Here is a 22607-nt window from a genome sequence, read left to right on the forward strand (position 1 = left end):
TTTGTTTTTCCAATTAAAAGAGAAATATTCTCAAATATTACAATAGCAGAATAAACCTTAATTTGCAATATAGCATGTTTGTTCTAGCCCTGTGTATCTGAATGCACATCATATTTTAATGACATTAAGAATTAATGTAAGTCAACAGTTGATTTTTGAACTCTATCTGTGTAATCAGTTATTAAAATTTGTATCTCATTAATGGATTTGGGTTTTTTAAACATATTCTATTTATTAAAATAAATTTACTAAGCAAATAGGTAATTACACAATGAGGTCACATTACAAAGTAAAAACTAACAATAGTTAATTAAAAGATATTGTCTCTGTGTTAAGAACAGGGGCAAGAATGAGAATTGCTGGTATTGAGGTTAACAAGTTTCATGTGATTTTACTTAAATGATGATCCTCTATGGGCTATTATTCCTTTTGAAGGATGGAGAAATAAAGAATGGATGTAAATTTCTGCATCTTAAAATAGATTAATTTAGACTTATTAAGTGTTCTAAATGTAGTTTAGAAGTTATCTTAACCTCTTAAAAGAGAAACTGATGGAATTCTTCAGAATTAATGTTATACACATCTGCATTCTTTTTCTGACAAGCATTTTGGAAATATGAGAGGTAACTGTTATTAAAATTCAGGATATTCTATCACATATTTTGTAGTGATGAACAGGGAGTCTGTGGAATTTCTGAATCACCTATTTAGTGGTTAATAACCAAAAAGCATATATTCTTTGTGACTATATTAAAAAGCTGTATGTAATCCTCCCTCAGGTTATCAAGGGTCCCACAGTGTCAGTGGAAGTTGTGCTGGTAACCTGTCCCCAAATAATCTTACTTCCTTCTCTCTTCCATGCAACCCCATGGGCTATTAGGGTATTGGATAGAAAGTGCAGGGGAAATTCTTGTCATTGTGCCTTTATTCCAGCTGCAGAGTCTCTCATTTCTCTCTGATTGCTTCTTTCTTAATTTTTTCTGTTCTGTTTGGCTAATGGTCTAAAGCTGAGTTTCTCAGTCCAAGATACATAGATATGGATATTAATCTCTCTGTAGGTACTGTCAGAGTACCTACTGTCAGAGTTTGACTGTTTTGGTGGGTTTTTGTCACCAATGAGTTTTCTGTTCACATCAAAGTCAAGTGAAGTGTAGAGACAGGAGCCTAACTTTCCGTAAAACAGCTTGAAAAGTACAGCTACTGTTTGAAAAACTGAGCTTTGTAGTGATTTTAAAAGTAATGCACAACAGATACAGGCAATCATCTTTCCTATATAATTATTGGTGTAATGACAGATTTACAGAGAAATGGTTATAATTCCCTGCTTTTTGTGCAATGTGGTCATGCTTGGAGCAGAGAAGGCTCTGGGGGAAGCCTATGGCACCTTTCAGACAAAAAGGAGACCTGCAGTAGAGCCTGGAGAGGGGCATTTTACAAGGGCAGGACAAGGGAGAATGAGATAAACTGAACAAGTGTAGGTTTAGATTAGATAGATATTAGAAAGAATTTTTTTTACTGTGAGGGTAGTGAGGCATTAAACAGGTTGTCCAGAGTTGTGCACTCCCCATGTTGAGTTGATCAAGACCAGGCAGGGAGGAATTTTGACCACAACGTGGTATAGTGGAAGATTCCTGGTCCATGGAATTTGGAGCTCCAGGTTTGGAGCTAGATTAACGTCCCTTCCAACCCAAACCACTCTATGATTCTATGGTTCTCTTCTTTTTATTTTTGTATTGCTTTCTTTTTGTTTTTGTATTGCTTTATTATCTGTGATATTTTCTAATTTCTTTGTTAAAAAAAAATAGGCATATTTATCTATAAAGCATTGTATTTGTTTAATAAGCTACAATTTAAAAATTACTCCTAGAGAAGAAAGGTAATGTGTTTTTTATTTGATAAAAATTAGAGGAGACTTAGTTTTGTATTGCATTTCAGCATTACATATTCTCTATTTCAAACATGATTTATACAAAATCATCCTAGTAGTTTCATTACTGTATTTTTTTTTTTCCTGATAGGTCAGGAATAGTATCCATAAGGTACTAACTGTTCTAAACACTTGGAGTTAAACTGACAGTGCACTGAGTGGTCTTGAAAGGGTTTTCTTTTTTTTTTTCCTAACTACTGTAATGAAATTCAAAGTATGTATATTAGATGCTCAAGCACACAAGTCCTTGAGATTACCTTACATTCATTTTCATGCTTTAGTGGGTAAGTTTTTAAAAATTGATAGTCTCTTTTTTGCCTGTATCCATATCAATGTAGACATCTTTGTTCCACAGTCATATACTTATGCTGGCTTAAATCAGCTTAGGATCTTACTGGGCATATGGACATATAATTCCAAACTTCAGTGGCCTGAAAATTGTACAGCAAAATGTATTTAAGATTACAGATGACATAAAATAATGAAGTCTGTTACATACTTCACATTTATGTTTACTCATACTTAAAATGTTTCTGGTATTAAAAACCATGAAAAAAAATTAGTTTTGTTGATCCAGTTCTAATCACATTTGTGCATCACATCACTGCAATGCCTGGGAGAAATAAAGCATCACCACCCTTTTGCTGGTAGCAAGACAGCTGAAGAAACAGCTCAGGAAGACATGGAGCACTGAGACAGGGATGAAGAACTTCATCAGCATTTTAGTAATGTAAATATAGGATTTTTTTTTTACATGAAATTTAGATTAGTCAACTCTTTCTGTGGCAGGATATTAAGGGTTGTGTTTCTACCAGGTTATACTGTTCCAGGATGATTTTATGTTAAATTTTCCATAGGATAACATTTGTAAACTAGACAATTAGTAACTGCAAAACATCCTACAGGATGCAAAAGCTTAATTGATAGTCTGATACATTTAAAATATCTGTGAAAAAATTGACAAAAAGATCGTAACGATGTCAATGTTTTTGATAATACAAAACCTCAATTTTATAGCTCTTCACTTAGTTTATGATAGCTCAATGATGTGGCATGGGTATTGTTTCTGCCAGAAGCCAGTACTTCTGTATTATATAATCTCTGCAAAAAACCTTCAGGAAGAGGTAGTGTATATTTTCATGTTATGATGCTAAATATATCTGTCACAGCAAACCTTTAAATTATTTATATACTTCAGTCAAAGGACCATGGCTCAGTAGTTTGTCTAGATCCAGCACCATGAAGCATGGTATTAGAAGTATTGGAGTTACAGAGAAGAAAGCTGTTCTGCAAAAGCTGCCAGGTCAGCTGGACAGCAGCGCCCAGAGTATGCCAATATCCTTATAGTAATATGCGTGGTATATTTTTACCCAGTTGTTTTAAGTCTGAAAATGTAATCTGAATTTACAGCATTGTGGAGAATGTGCAATGATTCACAAAAGGGAAATAATAGCTGCATAAAGTTATTTATTTTTACTTTTTCTGATAATATAACTTTTAACAAGAAGATTGAAATTTCCTTGTTTGGTAGATTTTCCTTTAAAGAAAAATTCTTTCCAAAAGAAATCATATTTTACCTTTTACCATTAAAATTTTTCTGTAGCTGGTCAATTGCCTTTCACTTTCAGCTAAATAATTAATTTACAGTGTCTTATCCCATTTATTCAATCATCTGTGATGCCCTCATATGTTTTAAAGGACATATGAAAATCATAAAACACATAATACTTCACTAACTGGGATTTAAAAAATAACAAGCCAGAATATAACAGCTTATAAAATCCTTCTACTAGGCTGGTCTTTTTATATATTTTTCTCTATAAAGATAGCAGTGTGATAAAACATTTTGTTGAAAAAGTGCAATAAAAATACTGAGAATGTAGTGTAGCTTCTGTCTGTCTGTGATAGTGAATAAGGGGTGTTATTTTCACTTATGAAATACATCCTCATGATACTGCAGAATTTCAGATCAGACAAACTCATGTGAAAATCATTGTACTCTAAAAACTCCATATAAGCTTTTAAACCTTGTAATTTTGGGGTCCATAGTTTAAAAAGTTTCAATCGTTCTACTGTACTGTTGCACAAAATTTTAAAAATGGAAAGCAGTGGAAATAAAAAGGAAGATAACACTTTGTTATTAATAATACTTTTTAAAGTTATTTTTATTTTTAAGGTGAAAGAATTTATTATGTTAGTGACTTATTTCACAAAATGGAAAAATATCTAGGATAATGGTTGAAGAGAATTTGCAAATACTGTATAGAAATCACTTGTACCAATATGAATTTTTAACAAATCAAATGGAATGTGATCCCATCACACATCACACGTATAAACTGGCAACTGCATTCAGGGGTTTTCTTTAACAAGGGGAAAGTTTTCTAGTAATTTTCAGTCTTCCCTGAGCTCAACTAGTAGTATTATACTTGATTTGTAGTTCACACTCTTGTTCTATATATGACTTGGAATAAATAGATCCTTTAGTATTTGGGAATCTATTTATTATACAGAACGTTCTATTTATCATACTGAACATTGCTGGTTCCTTGACCCAGCACTTGCTCTTGCACTTTTCTTAATCTGCCTCTTATTCCTAATCTGTCTCACTGTTAGTGACTATGAAAATCTGACCTTTAGTTGTTCCCTTTAATTTTTTTGATTCTCTTGCTTTTTGTTTACAGATAAGCCTAAAGTTATTATCCATCTGAGCTAACCTAATTAATTACTTGTATAATAAGTTTTAGATACTATTTAATCTTTGTCCATTCTTTGCCTGTTTCTGGTTTAACAACATCATTCTTGTTCAGGTGCACTACTTGCAATTTCAAGTGTGATAGGATGGTGATGGCTATCATCTACCATTTGCAAAGCACAAACAAAATAATGAATAAATAATAAAAAGCTTTTACCTGGAAGCATGGGGCGGGGGGGGGGGGGGGGGGGGGTGACTGAGCAAATGCACATTTTCATGAAAGTTGCATATATAAAAGAATTTTGTGTCCTACTGTGAGAAGAAATATAAAATAGCAATGCAGACATAATTATTTCAAGAAGGTGTGTGCATAACCTTATTTAGCCTATTTAAAGGTAGTATAGTGACTGAGGATCTTCTTTTGAGGCTTAAAAGAGCTTTGATTTTGTAATTTTATTTTGTAATAAAATGAGGTCAAGTTAAATTGTAGTACTTGGTACTTGTTCAGTATGTTGACACTGCATTTTGAATGTAAGAATATAAGCTGTTCTCTAAAATGACAGGAGAGATGCTATTGCCTTTTTGATTCCAGCTCTGCACGTAGAATTCCAGCAGTAGTTCATTGTAAAAGAATTGCTTTTTAAATGAAATATTGAACTAATACTTTTCTTCTACTTTTAGTGGCCTGAGTTATTAATTCCAAATACAGAGAATTAAATGATGTTTCTTTGTACTATTTCTGCTTGCATATTAAATATTTAGCAAAAATTATTCCAGTTTTATATGTGGCATCACATTAAAAAATCCTTTAAACAAGTGTTAGAGGTTTTTTTAGATAAAAACATTTTTTTTCAGTGGACTTGATTTATACTGTTAGTGGAGTTTATTGGACCAGGTCTGTTTCTCAAAATACTTTAAAACTGAGGTAAAAGTGTTGATTGCATAGTGTGAACTTAAATGTTGCTAATATTTTATTTAGGGAAAACATTCTATAGAATACTTCCTACTTGAATATTTTATCTGCTCTATATAGCCTTTAACCAGAATGGGTTCTTATGCAACACAAAATAAGTACCATTTATTTTCTTAAAAATATAATTTATTTCTATATATAGACACGAAGTACTACTTGCTAAAATACAGCACTGTCTTCTTTGTTAATTGTGGTTTTTTCAGGCTATTACAAAGTTTTCTTATAATCCCAAACTCTTTTTTGTCTTTCTCCCATGCACGTGGTGTTGGTTTATTCTTGTATGAGGTTGGATGATCCCAGCTGTGGGAGAGAGGAGAGGGAGCACTGGGCTGAGTGCTGTCATAATACATTCATTCATAATACATTCATTCTGTAGGAAGAGACAGAACAGCACCTTACACAGACATACCTTTGTATCAGTGAAAGGATGTAGTTATGTCCTTCATATGCAGCAAGGGGGGCTAGAAAATATCATGACCACCACTGCGAGCACTGAGTAATGCTATATCCTTGATTGTTGATGGAGAAGTAGGTATACATGCTTACACTAACTCTTGTGTTGAATAAGAAGGTAGGTTGTTCAGCTTCTGTTTTTCACTACACGAGGTGATGTTAAGAATGAAATCAGAAGTCAGTTCTGCTGCACACTGATTTTTGTGTGGTCTTGTAATTGATACTAGATCAGATAAGAATATGAAGCCATTACCATGCTACAGAAGAGATCAAAAACACTCACTGAAGAAAACATTCCTGAGAATGTTTAAGAGCAGGTTCTGTTGCATCTTTAGCTTACTTCTCAGATATTGTCCTGCAATTTAGTTAATTGATGTTAAATTAAAATGTGCATTTTTGAATGCCTATTCATTCAGGTAAGCAAAGGATTCAATACTTGTGTCTACTGTCTTCTGGATTTTTTACATGTACTTAATTTGGAGGTGGAAAAGAATTGAGAAATTAATTCCATTTGATTAGTACAGATATTTTGAACTACAGTTGAATGTTAAAGCAGGATGGGAGAAGTTTTACAAAAGTATGGACAGCTAAAGTACTGGAAGATTATTGGAATTGGGTTTTTTATTAGTGCTTAATGTAGCTGATATACACATCAGTTATAAGTGGTTAAAACAACAGTTTTAACCACTTCATGCTTTTAAAATACAATGTTTTCCTTAGAATTCTTGTGTTAATAAACTTTATAGAATGCCTCTGTGTTAGTAAATTGGAAAAAGAGGGATACACTGATATATATGCAATGGTGGCTAGTGTTTTGAAACAGTCAAGATCATGGTTCAGCTTAGCACACATTTCCCTAGCTGACTTTACAGAATATTTTGTGACAGAATCTAGTTTCAAGAATTGTTTTTCAGAGTGAAGGGAAATAATAATATTTAGAAATTACAGGGGTTTTGTAATTTTTGTCTTAAAAATATTTAAAATAACATATAAATGTGTTAATTCCACTCTGCATAACTGGGAGTCATGAATTGTATAATAAAGTTTGTCAAGATTTTGTCTTGCAAATGTTTTAGTTAAAATCCTACAGTGTATATGATCCTGAAAAATGAGTATTTTTAAATTACTACTTTTGCACTAAGGAAGCTATGAGCAAAATTTTTTCTTATGTAGTCCACTAGGTTAAATATCCACAGCTTTCCTGTGTCTTCCTCTGCAGGCGGGTCAGGAAAAGACAGTCTATGATCAGAGTCAGACACATTTGCTTGCCTCATTTATATATTTACAGATAGCAGAATTATCCAATATATGCAGAAACCACTGTTTCAGTGCTCCAGAATGTGAGCTGTACACATCAGTGTAAGAGACAGAACAAGGTAGCTAAGCAAGAGATAGCAAGGTAAACCCTACATGATATTTCCATTAATTTCTTTAGTAAACACAAGGTAAAGCAAATTGCAATTTTATGTACAATTTGAATCATGAATGGATTTTGGGATAGAGTGTAGAACAAAAGTGTTTGGAGACAGACTTTTTTGCCATTTGCCACTGTGGGGTGGAGAAATAAGGGGAATCACAATGTACTCCAGTTTTTGTAGACACAGCCAACTTACTCTGTTTTCAGTCTGTAAGTGAAAGAATCAATACAAGGCATAGAGTTTTATTAAACCTGAAGTTTTGCTTTTCTGCAGGGCAGAGTAATGCTGCAAAATTCCAGCACTATTTAAAATACAATACTCTGGAGAGTAGTCTCACACCTTGTTGCAAATCTCCAAAAACAGTTGAGTGTATTTATTTCTTGTAATATCAGTCAAGCGTGATCCACTTAGCTAATTCTGAAAATCTAGTTATATTTAGGTGCTTCTTCTTCCTCTCTGTTTGCTAATTCTGAATGAGAGTGGCAGTGAGTCAGTTAAAACAGCAGCGTCAAGCAGATGTTCAGTAGAATTTTTCATTGCAGTGATTGAATGTGAGAATTAACTGGGATACATAAGGATGCTAAGTCTTAATAATCAAAGTCAATTTTATTTTTTCATCAGTGTTATTTTTAACAAGAGATTGAAAACATATTTAGGCTTTTTATCTTTAGAGACAATAATTGCACATCAAGGTAGTGATCATTTTAGTATTCTACAAAATTTCAACCAATCAGTTCCTTATAGAATGAAGATAGAATCACTGCCAAAATATTCACTGACCTTAAAACATAAGAGCACATTGCCCATTTACAAGAAAAATAGTATGCATTAAACTTGCAATTGTGCAGTTCTGAAAATTCAAAAAGTTGTCCAAAATATGCATTGAACTGATTAGAATGCAATATTTCTTATCAAATAAATGAAGCTCCCCCTTCCATCTTTAATTATAAAATTGTCATCTACACATGGTTCTGTGCACTTCTATGAAAGATGCCATGGAAAAAATAATCAAAAGAGGTTTCCCACATGTAATACATATGAACTATGAGCAATATGAGCTATTTACAGCCCTTGCTGTAAATAGTTTTAACTTACAAAAATAATGAAAACAACCTGCTTCTTTGTTTCACTTTGTTTTGTTTTTAAAAACTTCAAAATTCAGCATGGGGATAAACCACGACAATGACCACCCGTCCTGTGCAGATGGTGTCCATATCATGTCTGGGGAATGGATTAAAGGACAGAATCTTGGGGATGTTTCATGGTCTCAGTGCAGCAGAGAAGATCTGGAAAGATTTCTCAGGTATATAATTCAAGAAAAGAACTCTTACTGTATGTCATTTATAAATAGATGCAATTAATATACTGAAATACTAAGTTTTCAAACAATAAGTTTTTTTTCAGAATTCATTATAATATTTTAAGTAATCATGATCTAATATTAGATGTATTAAAATATGTTTTCAGCAGCAATTACATGGATTTTTATATTTTCATGTCTTAATGTATATGATCATATTTTTATTAACTTATATAGAAACTTTATATATGCCACTCTGTTTACTGTATATTAATATGATGTGTACTGAAATGTTTGGCCACCAAAACCTTTATCCATTAAGTAAGCTTTATGCTAAAATGTTGTCCAGCACTTTTCTGAAATGCTGATCAATTATATTGTCTTTCTGCAAATGTACAATAACAGAACATATTAACTTTAACAACCAGGCCATATAATTTTAAACCTGAGCAGCAGCCCAATGCTGATGAATAAGAAAATTGTAGCTGTCCACATACTTTGAATGTTTTATGCAAGTTTAAGTTGGCATGGCAGTCAAACCCTGGATTTCTCAGCATATGAATCTCTGCATTTTACCAGGTCAAAGGCCAGTAACTGTCTGGTACAGACGAATCCTCAGAGCCTCAATTCTGTGATTATTCCCTCTAAGCTCCCGGGAATGACGTACACTGCGGATGAGCAGTGTCAGATTCTTTTTGGACCAACTGCTTCCTTTTGCCAAGAAATGCAGGTAAGGCTGTGTCTGTACTCCAGAAAATGCATCTATCATATAATTTTTGTGTAAGAGTAGCTTTTGTACATGTGTTTGATAGAAAGAGAATATAGTGTTTTTGCAGTAAGAATTTTACACTTGCTTTCCAAAACTTAATAGCACATATTCATTGGTTTATCTTGTAAGTCTTGCTTTAGGTTTCTGAATATCCTGAAGCATGTTTTATTGATACCTCTGTTATACTTTAGAAACATGAGATATCATAGACACCTTGTTGTAGCAAGTGGAATATCTGCAATTTATTATTTAGGTTCCATTTTATTATGGCTTGGGTACTGTACATCCATTTCTGACCTTCAGAAGATTATGCTATGCCTGTGCACACTGGGAGGAGTAAGAGTGGTGTTAATTGGGCTCTTTGCACCTCTGAGCCCAGGCAGAGCTGTACAGTGCCATGACAAGAGTAGTTCCAGTACTTGAGTCAGTTTGCTGACCTTGCTTCATGCCAGTTTGAAGCAGTGCCACTGCATATTAGACTTAAAAAGACAGGTTAGCAAAATTGAACAGGTCTTCATAATTTTATGAGCTAATACTAGTAGACATCAGATTGAATAAGCAGTTTAAGAATTAGTTTTTACAGAGAAAAGTCAACCTTTTTTAGCATCAACAGGAGAGACTAAATATATTTGACGCCTTTTATACACTAACCAAGACAAGATGGAAAGATGATATACAAATATATAAAGAGCATGGAGTATGGATTGATGGAGCAGGCACTAGAGGAACTGTGAAATAAAATTTCATCAGAATCAATGGGCAGATAGCCTGAAAAGGTTAGGAATACTAAGCAGGAAAACATAAATCCTTTCTCCTTTAGTTCTTTCTCCTTTAGTTTTCTTCTGTTTTCAGTTTGGACATAGTACTATTATTTCAGAGATTTTTGCTTAAACTAGTCTTTATCTAAAAGATTCTCAAAGGAAACATTGCAGTACATGTACTACTATGGCATGCTGAGAGTGGGATAGTTGAAGAGAAAAGGAAAAAAATCCATAGTTTAATGGATTTTGTTTTAGCTGTCTTATTGGAAACATTTTTACTCTGGATATGAACAGTAAATCTCAATGTCACAATTCTACAAATATTCTTCATTACTTCAAGTGCTTTTTTTATGAATTTCAGCCTGTGTCTTGCTTTTCAGTACATTGCTTTCGGTTGAAGGATGTAACTTTCTGGTTTTCATTCTCTAGAAGCCTGTTTTGAACAAGAAGATGGTAACATGTTTAGAATTTCTTGTGCATCTTCTTTGATGATTAAATATTCTCAAAAGTAATTGAAGAAAGAGACAAATATCAAGATTTTTTTCTTACATAATACCTTTATATTGTGTTCTTTTGTCTGGATAAATCCCCTTCTTATTACCTTTGTGTTTTGTTCTGATTCATGTATTTAAATTCAGATAGTCAAGTTGTCCTATGACTGTTTTGTTTTTTTCATAGATTTAGTAAATATTCTTCCTTTGAAATCCTTACTTGGAGGCTTCTTTGGTTTACATTATTACTTTAGAAGTATTAGGAAATTAAATTCAGTGAATATTACCAGGGTAGTGTTCAACTAGTGTTTGCACAGAGATTACTCTAGGTTCTATGTGCTCATAGCTAATGGTCCATTTCTAGTCATCTTCAATCATCTTTTGACATTCTTCGTGTAAGAGGACATCTTTCAGCTAAATCAGTTCTTTTCAGATAAATAAATATGTCTGCTTTTTCCTACTGGTGGGATCATTGCTTTACATTTATATCAAATATTTATTTTTACAGTAAAATCAACAGAAATTTCTGACATTTTTACTGTAATATTAAATATTAATATTAATAGACCATTTAATATTATTAAATATTAGCATTAAATTTAGCATTGTAATTTAAATCCAAGTATAATCCAAGTTTGCCGTGAAGAAGGAATATAATAGTGATGCAAGACAACATAAAAGGCCTATGTTTGTTTCAGCTATGCTTTTTTCCTGACAAACTGCAATTTAATTTTAGTCATTGTCATGAAACCAAATGTGTTACTTAATGACTTTATGATCTTAATAGTTAAAAAAAGAGAGCCCAATAACAATTGCTGAGAAGACAGCAATGGGAAGAACCTTCTGCACTTTTTCCAAAATCCTCTGCAAAACTGGTAACCCTAAACTGAAAATTGTATAATTAAATAGTGAATTAAGAAATTACTGTAATGAATTTTTAAGAACCTTGGGTCTATTAGAAATGAATAAATGACACTAAGGACAGAATTGAGAAAACATGGTGAGAGTAGAAAATAATTTTTCCAAAACTTCCTTCCCAACCTCGGTAAAGTCACCTTGTTGGTTTTCTTCTGTGTTCTTCTATCTGGAAGCAAAATTTACACTCTTAACTTCCTTCCAACAAAAAAACCAAAAAAACCAACCAAACAAACAAAAAATTAAAAATTCAAGAAACTTGATCCTCTGTTTCTAGACATGAAGAGCTACTTACTTACAGAAAGCTTAGGCACTGTATTCAAATCTTCATTTGTTCCCTGCTGTGGATCTTAAATTTATCTCTTCTGTTATGGAAGTTTACTGCTAGTCCAATTAGATATAGAATTTCTAAATAATAGAAATAACGTTTCTATGGTGAAGGGGAAACTCAGGTGGATAGAGTACAGCCCAGATGATAAGAAAATTGTCCTTCTTTTACATGTGTTTTTCCTATGAAAACAGAAAAAAAAGTTACCAATGGAATTCGGCTAGAACAAAACCATTTAAACTTTCCAGAAATCTTTCATGAGTTCTAGTACATGGGCTGTGCAACACCAACGTCATCTAACTGTGAAGCACAGTTACTCAGTAGCTAATATTATCATCTTCTTCAGAAGTAAAAATATGTTAGATAAAAGTAACAAGTATGTTTCATCTAACCTTGCAATTAATTGCATGTTACTTAATATGAAGATGACTCAAATTTCTCTGTGCTGATTGTACAAATTATTGTGGCTGCCATTGGAGAAATCAACATTTAGAATACCTTTCTAAATTTATTGCAGTATTTCATTACATATTTCTGTATATAATAGTTACTGTATTAATTTATTACATTAATTAATTAATTATGCATAGGTAATCACTGAGTATTCCCTGATATCCAGACTACTTCCTTTTATCTCTGTATAGTCTGTCCTACTCTGCCAGTAACTGGAAGTTTATTATGGCTAGAGTCGTCCACAAGCCAGGAAATGAGAGAAACACGCTCCTTGAAGGTTCATTTAAATGACAGTATATCCAACAATTTATATCCCAGGATTTTTTGGACATGGTCTACTTGCTGAGCAGTTCATGCACTTCAGCAAAACTGTGTAAAAGATAAATTATGAACTGTGTCACAATCTTACGTTTTTTGAGACTAGAAGATTAAATTAATATGTTCCATACAGTTCTACATTAAGGAAATGTGTTTTGTATATAACAGCTATTTAACTGAGAAAACAATTCAATAATGATGAAAAATAATTTTAATTCTACAAATATCAGTGGTACAATCAATAGTGCATTTCTGCTGAGATACAATTTTCTACAATTGTTATTGCTAAGGAGTACTTTAGGACTACACAGTTGCATTACATGGCAACCTCTGAAGAATTCTACTGATGCAGAATCTTGCCATCAAGAATTCCTGTTTATTATTTAATTTAATGAATGAAGCAAAGAACTGAAGGAACCACTGTGGTCCTACTTCTACATTTTCCTAAGTGAAGCCCTTCTACTCCCCTGTCATAAATAGTGACTTTATTTTTTCCTTTTCATCTTTATTTCAAAGACATTTTTTTTCATATCCTAGGTAAAGTTTTTAGACCCTAGAATAGAACGAGTGGATCTCCAGGTTCAAGATTTATACTGTGTCTCCATGCTTACCTTGTAAGGGAGCCAAGTTTGCTTTTATGCCCATGATGTCTCATGCAAGAATCAATTAGATCATTAAATTGTTTCACATAACAGATAGTGAGATCATGGCCCAGAAGTAGTTCTTGATGATTAAACAGGATTGTAAAACTTGACAATTTAATGCAATTGTTGAACTATTAAATACTGGCTTTTAAGATTAAAGTCCAGGATGTGAATGCTATCTGGTCAGTTCCACTAAAACAGTTCTTGTCATAACACAGCTGTGATCTTTGCAAAGAAGTAAAGAAGTAGGAGACTGGTTATATTTCATGGTGATTTTTAAGGCATTTCAGGGAAAGATCACAACGAAAAGGAGGAAATGTAATGGAAATGCTACAGTCCTGGTGAAATATCTGTCCTTGTCTCAACCACCACATTTTAAACAAACTTGACTTTGCACAAATATTCCCTTTTTGTCTCTGGTCACCCCTTTTAACTGAACTTTCTTTCTGTATGCTTACATGATTGGAAATTATTCTTCTGATTCCTGCCTCACTAGACCTGTCTCACTAATTTAATTAAATAGACAGAAACAGACACAAAACCCCTGCAAAACTCCAAAACTGGAGTGACCTCTCCAGTAATGTATTGTGACTTCCATGTTCTGTTTTACAAGCTTTTGCTATTAAAAACTCATGACTAACACCTTCTTTCAAAAAAAAAGTCCTTTGTGTGTGCTTGGCAATACTTTGTTTTCCAGTGTACACACAAAGAAATGTTACAACTTGTGAGTAGGCTAATGTCACAATTATAAGTTTTTAATCTTCAATGTCTATTCCTTCCTATGGCTCATTGTGAAATCTGTGATCACTGTTGAACTATACTTATCATAGGTAACTGGTAAACCACTGTGAATGTTAGCTTAGCTATCTGTATTTTGTCTGAAGAAAGTTCAAAATTTCTGTTTGCTTTCAAATCAGTCTGGATCTGCTTCATTGCAGATTGCTAATGAAAAACCCATATTATGTGTTATGGTCCTTCCCTGGCCTTATACAGAAATCCTTAAATGTCAAAACTTAGATGCTGACAGTTATCTCCATATCTCACACCTCTGCAACAGAAATAGAGTCTGAAGAGTAACTAAAGAATCTATATGTGAAATGAAAAACCCAGGAAAAAAAAAACCTACAAGTAAACCACCAGTTTTAATAATTTTGTATCTCCTTTTTCTTGGGTTTGAGGAATATTAAAATCTGTTAATATTAAAGTACTTATTTTAGCAGTTGGTGAAGTAGATGCTTTTAGGATATAGTTCACTTAAAGCCCCAAGTAGTTTCTATCTGGGGAAGTTAGGTCATGGTTTGAAGGGGGGTGGTATACAAGTATTTATAGAAATATGTATTTTAAAAATGAAATAGAGACATCTATTTATAAATATACATATAGAAATATGTATTTATAGAAAGATGTAGAAAGTGTACCTTAGCAAGCAAAGGGTTTTGATTTGATTTTCTTGATTTAGTTTACATGTCTGAAGTATGTCTCTGTGTTTAGGTACCAAAAATACCCAAAACCCTGTAAATCAGACTTAATGCCTCTTTATATTAAGAAGAATTATTTCTAGATTTGTAAAGAACTGTTTGTTGTAAGCCATTCTCCAATCATAGACAAGTGAAATTAAGCATATGATCCTTTGATCTCTAAGCGTTTAAAGAAAAAAAAATAAGGATAATATACTTAAAACTGTGATGACACAGGAGAAAATTTGCCTGTATTTTTTGAAAACCTTGATAAATCTAGGTGGCTTTTCTACCATTATATTCACTCATAAATAAGGATTTAAAGATATGAAAAAATTAATTAGGACAATTAAATTAATATATGTTTTTGTTGAGTGCTACCAACAGTATGTCTTTGATTTCCTACTTTGTCATGAGCATGATGCTCTGCCTCATCTACTATTGTCATCATTTTAATTGTTTAAAAAATAATAAAGAGGAACAGAAATGAGACTTTGTTACTTGAAAAATGCTTCCTAAAATTACCCAGGAACAGGATAGAACTTCTGTAGTTGTTTTTCAGAGATAGACATAAGCTGGTTGTTGTGTGATAGCTCAGCTTCAGCAAAAAACTGTTACAGGATGAATCAGAAATGAGCCTGACTGATGCCATCCTGTCTCTTGTTTCTGTACAATGCTTCAGACCTCTACAATTTTTGACATTTTTTCTTTTTTTGATAACTGATGTTACAGACATTTTTAGATGTAAGACTCCCGATGGAACTGCCCTGTTCCTTGTTTCAAACACAGTCTTTTGTTGAATTGTGTTTTGTCTGCTTTTAGTCTTTTTTTGAGGTAGCATATAAGATTTATGACAAGTTTTTCATGCATATTGTAAAAGGCACAGAGACTCTTACTGGGTGTACCAATATAACAAATCATTTCGCTCAGAAAAAGCAGGTCTTCTGGCAGGCCTGGTTTAAAGAACCCAGCTGTTCTTTATCTTTTATCCTGCTTGCATTACCTCTCCCTCTCCTGTTCCTTCTTGCCCCTCTTTGGGCAATGTCCATTGTGGAGGATCCCATATTACTGATCACATAATTACTGCATATGCTGTAATTAATACTCAGGCCACAGCTCAGCCCCACGTGTCCTCTCTTCACTACCACTTGGTTTATTGTTAAGGGGGAACAGTCAGCAGGGAGAATGCAGTTCTGACAGAAAACCATGGGATAAGGAGGACTTTTCAGACAAAAAATAGGGAAAGCTGCCAGGGAAATCTGAGAAATGTGAGCCAGCATCCTGCAAGGCTTGGCTTTCTTTTGAGTAAAGTAAAAATTCTTTTGTTCTGATACTTCAGAGGGCTTTTCTTTCCATCTCTAAAATTCATTGCTGACTTGCACCCCTGTCATCTCCCTCCTCTTCTTTCCAGCAAAAATATTTCATTTGTCAGGTAACTTTGTGTCTTCTTTGTGAAGATCAAGTCTGATGGCTTTTGGAAGTTTTTTTTTCCTACAGTAATAAATGAATTCTAGAGGAATTATGAATTATTAAAGAGCATGACAGCAGCAGTCATTGGGGTAGCACAAACAAGGAGGGATCTAGAAGTCCTACAGAAGAAGAATTTATAGAAGTCTAAGCAGACTCTGCCTACTTGGGTTTTTTTTGCATGTTTAATATGTTTTAAAATGTGTTTCAATACCATCAAACTAGTAAATTTAGACAACATTAGTGGACTGCATGCAGAAAGTAATTTTGCATAAGATAGATTTTGTGCTTATTCTTTGTTTGGTTTTCAGCATGTCATTTGCACTGGGTTGTGGTGTAAGGTGGAAAGTGAGAAGGAATGCAAAACTAAACTGGATCCACCAATGGATGGAACAGACTGTGACACTGGAAAGGTATGCCTCTGGTGGAAAAGCAGTATCAATTATACCAAACATCTAACATTTAAGGAAACAAATTGAATCTGTTCTTTAAAGTTCCTATTTACCTCAATTATCATAAAAATAAGCTATGTACAATTGAATGTGTTATATATATTTTATAATATACATATGAAAAAAGAACCATTGAATTAAATCAAGGTTAGCCAAAGAGACAGATGTTTTAATATTTGCACTGTTTTTTTTCAAATTCCTCACATTTTGTGTCATATTTATGAATCAAATGCAATTGTTGCTCTTCCAACTCTAAGTACGAACTTAAGCTTTCAAAGATACATACTTCTCAACTATGATTTAAGATTTAGAAAGTGTCTTTGAAGGAACTGATACAGATTGTTACTAAAACTCTTCAGGATAAGTTTTATCAAGAAATATGATGTAAAAGAGTGCAATCCCATGCATGTAAAAGACTGACAAATCCCATTAAAAGCAAGCCATCACAGACAAATAAACTGATCACCCAATCAGACTTTGATAAATTGTCCTTCTAGAGCTTTCCAAAGTTATTTGTACTCTTTGTATATATCTGTAAATGAATATAAATAGACTCAAACAGAAAACAGAGAAAGAACATACGTATGTCTTGGGATTTTCAAGATACTATGCTGACAGCCATTTCCCACAAGAGTGATTTGCTCTTTGAGTCATACTGCATTCACCAGGACTCTCATCATTCTCCTAAAATCAAATCAATCCATTAAAATAAAATGTTCACATAATATGCTAATAACATGCTAAAGGAAAACTGTCCTGATTTCTGATCATATCTTTAAAATAATGACAATTTCTTCAATATCTTAATTCTGACAAAGTTTGTAGTTGATACTGTCTGAAGTCAATACCTGGAAAGTAAGAGACATGAGTTTTGTTTGATATCACAATTTCTACATTGAGACTGGCCTGCCCATGCTATGAAATAAGGAAGCATAACATCTTCCAATGATTACACGCAATTACTGATTGTAATTAAAATGTCTCATTGAGCCAGGTGCAGAGATAACTTATTTATGTATAGCAATAGAAAACTAAGCATACATCACCAAAACATCACCAAAACATCACCAAAACATCACAGAGGATAGGAAATAATTATTCCTCTTGTTTGCTTTATGATCTGTCCAGGATAGGGTTTAGGTTACACAAATCACTGGCTTTGGGGTTCTTTTATTGGTATTGTGGAGATAAGTACTGTTGTCTTGTGCTCTTCTTAGAATCTCAGGGAGTGATGGAAATATCATTTCCATAGCAACCCTATTTGGATGGGGTTTAAATCAAGAATTTTAAAAAATCCCTTAGGCTACACAGAGGGCAGATGCTACCTTGATAGAAAAATCTGTATTTTTTCTGAAGCAGTAACTTTAAATGTATATGAGCATTTCTGGTTTGAAATATCCAAGAGCGTTACAAAATTTATATTTTCTAGTTGTAAATGTAATATAAAGATGGAGCCACCCTACATGAAGACTTTCAAAAAGTGGAATAATGATGCCTTTATTGTAATGTGATGATTAAAGAGAGAAAATGAACATCAGTTGATCAGTAAAGACCAGTTTCAAATTGTAGGCAAAAAGGTTACCAGATAAGGATTTAGCACAGATATTAAAAGGTGCAGAAGTGTATTCTAAAAGAAGCAGAAGTCTCTATTGACTGCATTAGTGTCACTTTTTATTTTCTATTAATACAAGACTTGTTTGTGAAGTCTGTTATCCTTTGGTAACAGTGATTCATCAAGAGTTCAGAAGGTAAAAATATATGAGTTAAATTACTGATGTTAATGGCATTAAATGATCATTGTCTGCTTTGTAATTACTGAATCATAGAATCATTGAGATTTCTAAGGCTGGAAGATATCTCTGCTTCTTAATACATAGGACATATATTAAGTTGGTATAGTCTGATAAAGTACTAATTTCTGCAGTTTATCTTTTGTACAAGATATGAACATAGGTTACAAAGCATAACAATAGTGATTGGATAGTTTTTGAGTCAGAAATTGCAGTTTTCCTGGCAAATGATATATGCATGCAGCATCATTGAATTTATTATTACTATTTTAATAAGTGCCAGAAATTCTGTGGACTTTCTCAACACCAGCTTTTTGAAGCTTCCATTTTATCTTTGAATACAAGTGGTGAATAAAATCTCATTTTCCCTATTACTTGCAATATATTTTTCTATTTAAATTGTCGCTGGATAATGAGGGATAGTGAAGTTCCTGCTGGTGGGAACGGTCATGCTGAACCAAGCAAGTCCTGAGAACAGCCCTGGACATTGTGCTGTAATCATCTGCACAGTTCAGCTGGACAGTGATCCCTACAGTAGGTTTGGACTGGACCCTAAAATACTTTCTTAGGCAATGCCTGGTCTAAAATGGAGACAGCAAAGTACGGGTATCTCCAATGAAGGAGGTATCCTTCATTGGAAATGAACCTGCTTTTGCAGTTGTGGACCTGCTCCTTGGCCACTGAAACAGAGAAGCTGCTGCATTTACTAGGGCAGATAAAAAAAAGCTTTGGAGAGGGTTAGGCAAAAATATATATCTGACAGATCCGAAAACAGTGTATTGAACCAAATGTTTATGTTGTGCTTCCTGTGTGCTCGTGGAGAAGTGAATTGTTTTGCATATGCCTTGATTTATTTACCTAAGAGGTGGATTTTTACGTAGTGGTGCAAGGCTGGAGACTGCATCAATCGGACCTCTTTCTCGGAGCATTCGGAGGGCGAGTGGAGCGCGTGGAGCGCTTGTAGCCGGACTTGCAACACTGGAATCAGCAGCCGACAGCGCAAATGCCCTGGGTAAAAATGAGTTCAGGTTTCTGTTCGTCAGAATTTCTGAACAAAATTTACATCCACACAGGACTCCATGAAGATACAGTTGACCATTATCTAAGCAATTAATACTTTATGAATACTGAAAAACACTTAGAAGAATAGGTATTTCAGGTATTTTATTGCATGGCAACACTATTTTTTCATTTTTTTCTGCTTCTGTAAAGACCCTAGATAATATTAATAGAAGAATAAGACTTTCTTCTTAAGCTTAACCTGAAGAAGCAACAGAAACTTAAATTTAAAATTTCTGACTTGCAGATTGTTAGTGTGTAATTCTAGTGTTTAAACTTTTCAGCTAGAGAAGATTGACTTCTGCTTCTCATATGGATAACCAAGGAACTGAAAGTTTGACAAGGAGATCTTTCTACCAGTTTCTCAGACATTTGGATAGATTGTCTGAAAATAGAATTTAGATTCCCTGTCTTGTGAAAATGAAAACATTCTGCCTTTGGGGATAAAGGCTTTTACTTTTCACTTGAAGGAAATTTGTTTCACTATATCTCAGTGAGCAGTTAAAAGGTGTTTTCCTTTTAATTACTCAGTACCAATTTGGGTTTCTTTTGTCATATATACACCAAGTAAAAAAGAAAAGAAAATATAGGCATAGGAGTGGGAACAGAGTGGAGTAATGACAAGTATAGGGAAAACTAATCCAGAGTGGATAAGACTCGAGTGAATGGTTTTAAAAAAATATTACAAGGCAGGAAATGATGAATTATAGAAGACTATTTAGCAGTTGCTGCTGTAAAATAGGCAGAGGTTTTTGAAAATATATATTTGCATAAAGAATTTTGAGGAAAAGTTGTATATGGCTATAAAAAACATGGGGATTTAACAGAAATTTTGATATGCAGAATTCTTTCATAATTCATGCCATCTAAACACTACTTTCAGCTGTATACCTTAAAGCTATTTCTAGAATTTATGCATGTCTTAATTTCATGCTCATTGATTCATTTTTCCAGGCAAGGTTCCAAATAATGAGCTCCAGTTTCTGCAGTTCTCTCTTGTTTTGCATTTGTTCATTAGCACCTGCAAGCACAAATGGAGCGACCAAAGAGAAACAAAGCATTTGTCTAAATCCTGTAATACCCCACTTCTAGAAAAAGGAGAGGTAGAAAATCTGCAGTGTTGCTGCCTTTCAGGAAACCCTTTGGCTCAGCCCAGATAGAGAAAAATCTCAATTATATCAAAACTGCACCTGAATCTCTCCTGGCTGAACTCCTACCAGTCCTAGTGCTTTCCTGGGACTAAGTGTAAATTATGGCTTAGCACCCATCACTCCTTATATTTAATGTAACCAGTACAAAGAGAAGGCAAACAAGTTTTGTTCTGTGACTTAATTTTTCATGGGCGATTTCTGAATGCTAAGTATCAACAGAAAAGCCTGCTATTTTAAATTTGTGTCTACCATATGTAAATTATACTGTAAGTTTGACAAAATATTGCCAACAGTAAAGGGTTGTATTTATGCCATCTTTTCTAGTTCAGGCCTTGAAGGACAGTGTCATGGGCCCACAATGCAGTATAGGGTATGTGAAAATCCTTCTTGTCCTGCTGGTGTGCCTGCCTTTAGGGACTGGCAGTGCCAAGCTTTCAGTGTCAGATCTTCATATCAGAAGCATGTGCACCAGTGGCAAGCTGTCATTGATGATGGTAAGTATAAAGCATCTCCCTTGTTCTCATAATCTGTATATATGGCTTATAGCTTGTTGATATTGTTGTTAATCAAGAAAGATAGTAGTTAGAACTAAAACAAACAAACCTCAAACCCTATATTTCTGGTAAGTTATTCTAATTTCATAGATAAGATATGGTCTAACATATTTTGTCTTTTATTCCTATTGAATTTGTCCTTAATAGGTAATAACTACATTTGAATGAAAATCCGGTCAGCTTTTCCCTTTTTAATCAGAATTGTAGTATGAAGTGACTCAGAAATACAGCTTTCTGGAGTAATGATGCACCATTAAACATGCCTGTAGCAGTTATATTTTTTACCTACAAAGCCAAAGAGACAATGCAGATGTTGTGAGTCTTTGTTTTTGATGAAGGATAACACTTCTAGCTTAAAATTGGATGTATTTCACATATCAGTGTTTGATTTGGCAGTAGATAATGTATGCTCTGAACTTAGGTAAGATTTCTATAAATCCTAATACCTATGGCATACAAGGTCCTGGCATATTGTATGCATTCTACCATGCAAAAAAGTTGCTTACATACTATACCATTAGGAAATGGTCAAGTGGGAGTATAGTAAGACCAGACTTACATTATCTGCAACAATAATGTAAAGCATCAGTGACTAGAAGACAAATTCCTTGCTAGAAAAGTGAACAGTAATTTCCACCCCACTGAATTTTCTGTAAATACTTGTGGTTCAATTTATTGAAATTAGAAGCAAACAAAGAAAAAAAGTACAACAAAAACACATCAATTATGAAAACAGTTGACTTGAGAACTTCACAGAGTCATAGTAAGCATAGTAATAAAGAAAACCTGAGAATGACACAGGAGTACTGTAAGCATGTGTTACCGAATTTTAAGGAGTTCGTTACTGTAAATTGTTTTTACTCTTGAAACAATTTATCAGAAAACATTAGAAAGTATTGAAGACTGGTTTTGCTATCAACGCATTATAATATATGCCTAACTTAAGAAGGTGATATTCTTTTCTTCTAAGCCTTTTCTCAAGGTGCCAAAGGAAAACTTTTGGTGCTATTTTCATGAGGCTTGTGTGTTAACTCATTTAATTGTAAAAAGAATTCTCTCCAACTGTTACAAATGTACTTACCAAGTACATTAGTTTTGGATTGTTCTACTAATTTCATTTTAACACAGGAATGTAACATTTATATCCTAAAGGATTTAAATGTTTAAATTTGGCTTTGAATAATATTTCATTCAAATGAAAAAATCTTGACCATCTCCAGTGCCATGTTAAT

General features: G+C 33.5%; 1 protein-coding gene across 1 annotated transcript in view; it reads left to right on the top strand.

The window, feature by feature from the left end:
* Window positions 1-22607, top strand: part of ADAMTS19 (ADAM metallopeptidase with thrombospondin type 1 motif 19) — a 126302-nt gene that overhangs the window by 68514 nt on the left and 35181 nt on the right. Inside the window, exons 9-13 of the mRNA XM_031507285.2 lie at window positions 8629-8769; window positions 9346-9496; window positions 16681-16782; window positions 19493-19623; window positions 21146-21315. Coding sequence (XP_031363145.2) covers window positions 8629-8769; window positions 9346-9496; window positions 16681-16782; window positions 19493-19623; window positions 21146-21315 — 695 coding nt within the window. The remainder of the gene's footprint in view (window positions 1-8628; window positions 8770-9345; window positions 9497-16680; window positions 16783-19492; window positions 19624-21145; window positions 21316-22607) is intronic.

Source organism: Lonchura striata, chromosome Z (assembly GCF_046129695.1).
Source record: "Lonchura striata isolate bLonStr1 chromosome Z, bLonStr1.mat, whole genome shotgun sequence".
NCBI classification, from domain to species: Eukaryota; Metazoa; Chordata; class Aves; order Passeriformes; family Estrildidae; genus Lonchura; species Lonchura striata.